The sequence below is a fragment of the Spinacia oleracea genome, chromosome 2 (genome assembly GCF_020520425.1).
Source record: "Spinacia oleracea cultivar Varoflay chromosome 2, BTI_SOV_V1, whole genome shotgun sequence".
Lineage (NCBI taxonomy): Eukaryota > Viridiplantae > Streptophyta > Magnoliopsida > Caryophyllales > Amaranthaceae > Spinacia > Spinacia oleracea.
This window is the reverse complement of record NC_079488.1, coordinates 90,351,169-90,358,648: the sequence shown is the minus strand read 5'-3', so window position 1 is coordinate 90,358,648 and position 7,480 is coordinate 90,351,169. Positions and strand designations below refer to the sequence as shown.

General features: G+C 40.2%; 1 protein-coding gene across 1 annotated transcript; it reads right to left on the bottom strand.

The window, feature by feature from the left end:
• Positions 1 to 2,980: 2,980 nt before the first annotated feature.
• On the bottom strand, positions 2,981 to 3,863 carry LOC130467074 (uncharacterized). The gene is made up of 2 exons (XM_056835537.1): positions 3,601 to 3,863; positions 2,981 to 3,423 (listed from the first exon to the last, which is right to left on the bottom strand). Exons 1-2 carry the CDS (start codon positions 3,822 to 3,824, stop codon positions 3,255 to 3,257), a joined length of 393 nt encoding a protein of 130 aa, XP_056691515.1. The 5' UTR covers positions 3,825 to 3,863; the 3' UTR covers positions 2,981 to 3,254.
• Positions 3,864 to 7,480: the final 3,617 nt, after the last annotated feature.

Sequence of the window (7,480 nt, the reverse complement as noted above, 5' to 3'; positions counted from 1 at the left end):
GATAAAGCTGGAAAAGTAAAGTAAAACACAAAAGTAAAGTTTTAATGATTCCAGCGCACAAATCAAAGCGCTATTATTTTTTGGCGTTGCAATTTGGTTCTCACCCAATCACGCAAAAGTAAAGTTTTAATCTAGCTGTAAAATAAACACATCTGGCGCTGAAATGTGAATCGCTAGAAAATAACATCGCTTCTGATCTAAGCGCTGGAAATTTCTAGCGCTGCACACATCTCAGCAGAAAACTCTAATTTTCTCAGTTCTATCTTATTCTGCCCTGTTTTACTATAAATAGGGGCTCTATATTCCGGAAATTGACAGACATTCCTAGCCTAAAACCCTAAGGTTGAGTATTGACCGAAGCTTCTCTCTGTCCCGCATTCGTGTTGTCTGCCGCATTAACACTCGGTTAAGCAGACCTTTACCCCGCACGACCACCTAAGTCAGTCTGAATACTGCCGAAGCGCTGCCAAAGTCTTAACCCAATCCTTAATCCTAAACATACAAACACTCTGGAAGAATCCCGTCCCGCAGTTAGTCAGGCATCGGAAAGTTCAAAGGCCAAACATAAATCTAGCAAAGTTAAGTGGTAGGTGTTCCTAAGAACCGCAGTATAGCCTACGTTATGCTGTAACCTGAATCTATATTTTACATCTTTCATCACCATATAAATCTGTTCACTTTAATCTGCTATATTACTCGCGCCTAAATCCGATAATTCTTAGACAAACCAGTTTATTGCTAAGCACCTTGAATTAACCTAAATCATGATTTTGACATCTTTTTAGTGAATATCTGTGCATTAAAATCAATTCAGAGTAGGAATGTAGCGTAAAGCATGTCCCATCGTCGTCACATTGAACTAGTAAGGACCGTCGTGTGGGCTAATGTTGGGCACTCCCCGTATTAGTAAACGTCCCCCGAACTCTCAATCTCTACTCCGCTGGATGTATGTTGAGCGATCTCCACGCCAGGGATCACAAGGGAACCTATGGGCGTTGTGAGTCAAATATGTTTGCACTCCAGGCATATCACGATAATCGGGTTTTATCAGTTTTCTTAAATTGGATGGCGACTCCTAAAGACTAGTAAAAAGAGGCTAATGCCCACAGTTAGTTCCAATTTACTTAATATGATTGCCACATCCAGAGGGGAAAAGTCGTGCGGGCCGTATACTCTTTTAGAGGCTCCCCGTCGTGTTTTTCGGGCCCCTCACAACCCCTCGTTTGTACAATTAGTGATAAGTTGTGCAAACAAGTCAACACTGATTGTTGTGACCAAGTAAAGTGTCTAGTGAGTACTTGTCCCTTGATAGTGTAGAAAATACTTGATCCCCGAGAGTTCAACCAATTACTTACCTCTTTGCTACTATACTTAGTGTAGTGCCATAGGATTGAGTCAAGTGGAGAAAAGTATTATCACTCCAGTGAGCTTCCATGACTAACGACTAGTGGGAGCACATCACCTCCGAATCTAATGTAATTAAACATATAATTGCACATGGATATCCAATTACACATGTATCGGAGAAATAGGAGTGAAAGGAGAAAATAAACATAAAATAGTCTTGTATTGCAGAAACTTTGCAGATGATAACAATATTTCTTCTTGAATCCAAGTCTCAGAGATAAAATCTTGACCATACTACATGATATAAAATTAAATACGGAATCGAGAATCTCTTTCTAAATACAAATTTAATTTAGTTTATTGATCATGGTTTATCGAAAGTCACGCAACCCCCAACGCCCACCTCAATCACCATAGCTTACAAATAAAACAGAATCAATCATGTATTAGGCAGAGTTGTGCCAACCATTCTTGCCTACTTATAAAGAAGAAAATCAAGACTCTTAAGTTCTGCTTTCCTCCCAAAAGCAGCCTCACTTTGCTCAAATCATATAAAAGTTTCCCACATAAAATATTTTAGTGGTCTAGGCAATTTAGCAGAATAAACTACACATTACTCATCACCAAGAACTCTTTGACAACTTGCAGACGTATAGTGTAGCAATACGAATATATATCAGATTCAAACACTCACTAAAATCGAGTTAGAGACTAAGACCCTGTTTGGCCTAGCTTCTCAAACAATTTCTGGAGGTTAGAAGCTGAAACTTGGGCAAACGGTGAGTTTCTCAAAACAAATTCTGCTTCTCGAGAAGAAGCTCAGCTCGTTGAAGGAAATTTTGTGCCTTGGAAATAGAAGCTCCAATTTGGAGCTTCTGGCTTCAACTTCGGAGGAGATTTCATGATTAAATGATATTTCATATGGACCCATATACCCTCAAGGAAAGAAAGAATGACCACAAGTCCTCATTACAAACTCATCCTGACAATCTCTCTCCTCCGTCTTTTCTCTTTCTTTTCTAACTTTAGATCCAATCCTTTGAGAAATCAACTAATTTCACAATACTTTTAATACTTAGTTAACCCCAAGTTTGATGTTATTGTGATCTGCATGTCTAGGCATCAACAATCTGTCTTTTATAATGGCAAGTTTTCTAGTGGTGTCGTCACCGCCATGTCGAAAGTTGCAGTAGTTGAGACTTTGGGGGTTTACAAAGCAAGAAAATACAACTTATCTTATGGGAGTATAGGGGAGGTCAAGATGAGAGAGATTGAAAAGAAAATTGGAATGTTATTGGTTGTTCTCTTGGTGCGCTTGTCGTTGGTATTGTTGCTCTTTGAATCAAATGGAAGTTTAGTTGGAAGTTTAAGAAACTAATATGGATGAAGAACATGGATGAATTCCAATCCCTTTTGATATGTGGATTTCAATTATTTTCAATCAAAAGGGATTTTTGGGATAAAAAGTTTGGTTAATAGTGTGAAACTTTACAAATAAATGACATGCCAAACTGCCAAACCATATTAAACTCAATTAAAGATAAACATACTACCTCAAATTTATTTTTAAAATTTAAAATTAAGTTGGTATTTTAATTAAAGTTAAATCTAAAATAAAAATATATGGGCCAAACATTGTGATACCGTTTCTATTTCTTAGAAGTGCTTGTAAAATGGTAAGGACAAACACTTCAAAATTTCTCTAGAAACAGTTTCTAGAGAACTATTTCTAAGAAGAAAAAAATAGTTTTGTAGAACCTTGGCCAAACATGCCCTAAAGATAACTTCTTAAAGTAACTCTGGTATAACTACCAGACCGAGATCTTGAATAGATCGGTGTGAAAGGCAATGAACAATGGTAGTATTGTCTTCTCATCAGCAAGGTAAATTACAAAGACCATGCATTATCAAATAGTTAAATATAAGAGCAATAAAGGGAGAGTTCCCAAACACATGAGATAGAAGGAGACACTAAACACCTCACTATCAAGAAGTTGTCGATATTGTCCAAAATAATCCACGAGATGTAAGACTTTCTTGTACAAACCAGCTAATTCAATAGGAATGAAATGAAAGCTGCAAAAACCAAAATGTAATGGTTTCATTCGAATTAATTTGACAAATTAACAAAATTGGTGATAATTGGTGTCTGAAAATTGAAAAATGTAAGGGTTTGATTCAAATTAATTTGACAAATTAATAATTAACACAAAAATATTCTCCAATTCGAGAAGAGAACGCGTATGAACGAACCTCTTAGCAGTGTCCAGCAAGAGGCGAGCAAGTGATGGTGGCGGTGTGCGCGATTCTTTTCCCATGAGAGGATAGGAGGTGGTTGCAGTGGTGGTTTCCAGCAGTAGGTGAGTCGCCGACCTGGCTTCTGGAGAGGAGAAAATATTGTTGCTGGAGAGGAAAGGATGGAACGACGGTGGCGCTTTTGAGGTGGGTGGTGGGGGAAGAAGCAGGGGCAGAAACATGGGGAAATAGCTGAACTTTTTGTCAAGGAATTAACCTAAATGAACTAGTGAAGGGAGGTCCAAGTGTTTGGAGGTGATTCACCCTAAATACTTGTAAAATTTGTAATCAAGTGCTTGGGTGAATAGGAAAACCTCAGCACTTGTGATTTTTTTTAAAAAAAAAAAAATTAGGTTCGGTTAAGTGCTTGGGAAGCACTTGAGGTTTTTTCTACTAGTGTCATTCTCTTACTTAGAAAAATAATCTAGTATTTCAAGCAAGTTGCTTATTAGTCCCTATTGGAGAAGAAAAGCCCAATCTTAATTTTACTTAGAAAAATAATCTAAGTCTTGCAAACATGACGCTTTATCATACGCCCAAGTATGAGGCTCATTAGTCCCTATTTGAGAATAAAGGCCTATTCTCCTACTAAGAAAATAATCTAGTCTTTCCAGCATGACGCTTCATCATTCGCCCCAACATGGGGCTCATTAGTCTTTATTGGGATAATAAAAGCACATTCTCTTACTTAGAAAAATAATCTAAGTCTTTTAAGCATGGCGCTTCTGAAGGAAATGTGTCCTTCACCCATGGTGCATTAAGTCTAATACCAAGGCTCAGATTAATTACGAACAATTAATTCAGTGAGATCAAGTGATCGGAACAGCTAGCTGTAGCGATGGTTCCGATCAGTGAGTTCTAATCTATATTAGGCTCACAGCTTACTCTTGACTTAACCTATAAGGTCACACCAATGGCATGTAACAGATCACCGGATTAAATGAATCGGAAATTCATTTAATAGCTTTTCGGGAATTAGTTCGGAAAAACATAATATACGATACGACCTTGCATCGGAATCATATATCGTATCGCGAATATTCGTAAGCTAGGAGAAACGAATAATCGTACCGTACGACGGTGATTCGTCGTGTACAATACGATAAATAATAGCCGTAAGACGTTCGTCGCGAATACGAGCCGCAACGGAGCTGCCGGCCCGTCGAACCAAGCGCGCATGGGCGCAAGGCCCAGCGAGCCAGCGAGCTCGCGCAACGAGCAAGCCAGCCCGCATGGCTGCGAGTGCGCGCATAAGGATAGCAGCGAGCAAGCTAAGCGTGGCCCATGGCCCATCGCTGCTGCTCGGCTGCGCTGTGGGCTTCGGCCTGCAGTGGGTTGCGCGCGCAAGGCTTCCGGTGTGTGTGTGTGTGTGGCTAGTCAAGGCCTTGTGTCTTGGCCGGTTACACTAAATATAATATTAGGTTATATTTCCACACACACAATCAGTTTTTCCATAACCCTAAACCTAATTTTGAAATTACGTACGTTCAGTTTTGCTCTCTACTCAAAACTGTTCTTCCCGAAAAAGCAAACACTCTTGAATATTGTCTAAGCAACGATTATCAAGACGGATCTGAACGTGTCGGTGAACCAAATAGAGGAACGACAATTGGAGTTCTTTATTCGTGTTCGTTGATACTAAACTCGGGAAAACACACTTCAAATGTAAGTATGCTTAATCAGTGCTTTATACATGTTTCTTGGCTTTGGGGATGTTCCGCACATGTTATATGTTTAACTGTATTCCTCTACAACTTCATTATTCGTCCAAGCATGAGGCTCATAAGTGTAGACACCTACTTTTGTCCCCGTTCCGGCAAGGGAAAGGTTCGATGATGAAGACGTAAATCTCCACTTGACAACGCATCTCCTATGAAATAAACGAATCTCAATTCCCCTTTTCATTTCACCCGAAACCTGCTATTTATGGAAACCTGCTAAAAATAGTGACTGCCGTAAAAGGTAGCTTCTAAAAGTGGCAAATCATAAAAGATAGAAACCTGTCAGAATTAGGTGTTGCATTCCAACATAAATCCTAAATGAGATAGAAAACTGCGAGAATCCTATTCCTAATATGATTCGGAAATAAGATTTACGTATTAATTGAAATCCTAACGAGCCTAGAGTTCGTAACGGGCCCGGATGCATTCCGTCACAAAATTGATACGCGCTAAAAGACTCGAATTAATCTCAAACTCTACGGATTTCAGGAATCCGAATCTGACTAAAGAAAACAGCCCAGACCCTATTTTCAACGCCTGGCTCTGGGCGCCGAAATCTTCGGCGCCCAGGCCTGGGCGCTGAAAATACCTCGGTACGAGTTTTTTCCTAATTCTTTGTGGATTAGAACTCTGCAATTCTATCTTTCCACGAACTCTTCCCTATAAATAGCCCCCTAAATTCGACGTGAAGGGACACACAACAACACACAATTATATTCTGAGTATTGACTCCAACCCTTAGCCTAAGCCTCTCGCTGCGAAACTGTTCACGCGTTCTGTCGCAATCGATCCATAAATCGAACAGAACGTATCATGTCCCATAATTGAGATTCGTTAAATAAAAAGGAGAAATAGCAAAGTCAAAGTGGTTAGTTTTCTGAGAACCGTGACGCACCTCTCAAGGGTGCGTCGTAATGTGTCCCTTTTCGATGATTTAACTGCTTTCCTCGCCCTTTTTATGAACTGTTAAACTAACCTAATCTGATTGTTCTATCACGCCTAATAAATATAATATTTTTGGGAAATCGGATTATCATGCTAGGTCCCTTAATGCTATTTAAATCAGATAATCACGATCGAATTAGTATTATATGTTGCATATTGCTAAAATCAACTCAGATTAGTTTAATAGTTAACGCATGTCCCTTCAATTATTTATGCTGAGCTAGTAAGGATATCCTGCCTCTGGAGTTATCGACGAGCGAAGTACTCCTCTCGGTAGTTACAGTCCCCCGAACCCTCAATCTCTACCTTGCGGATGTATATTGAGAGATCCCCACACCAGGGATCACAAGGGAACCTACGGCCGTCGTGGTCAAACATATTTGCACTCCCTTTATGTCACGATAACCGGGTTTTGTCAGTTTTTCTCATTGTCGTTAAAAACTGAATGGCGACTCCTATATTACTAGTCAATTGGGTGTATACTCACAGGAAATCCAATTACACTTGATTGAATAAAAAGAATCGTCACACCCACGAGGGACGAGGTCACGCATTAGCCTCGCGCTTTTTCGACCCCCTCACAGTGGCGAATCCACTGGGGATAGTGAAGGAAATACTCATGCTTGTAGGTAATCAAAATAGCGGAAGGGTGAAACGATCCTACCCCGCGTTTATTTCCCCATCAAGTTGGGACGACCTGAAAATCAGCATATTAATGTGAACGGGCAGAACCGCATAACGAATCTCGGCTCCCTCGGGAGTTGGGACTAAGGATACCTTTTTTCGCCAATAGGGGGGTGCATACGCCGCGCATGTTTCCCACTCGGTACTTGTGCAGGTAGTACACCTATCCCAAACCCAATCGCTCGCTCATTAGGTCCCTCTCGCCTGCATGCCCCCTTGGCTTGCACTTGCGGGTTGGCCTCTTGAGCGAAATTCGTTTGTTGAAGACACTACCTCGACCGGGGCATGTGTTGGATCTACGATAGAAGCGGTACCAAGCCAGGCGCAAATAAACTACCCATAGAAGCCTATCATAAACTACGTGGCATATTTAATTTTCAAATCCATGTTTTTAATGTAGTTATGTGTAGCGAAATATGTGATTGTGTGAGACAAACTATCCTAGAAAACCAACGACCTTAAAAACTGCCCAAACATTCATAGACTAA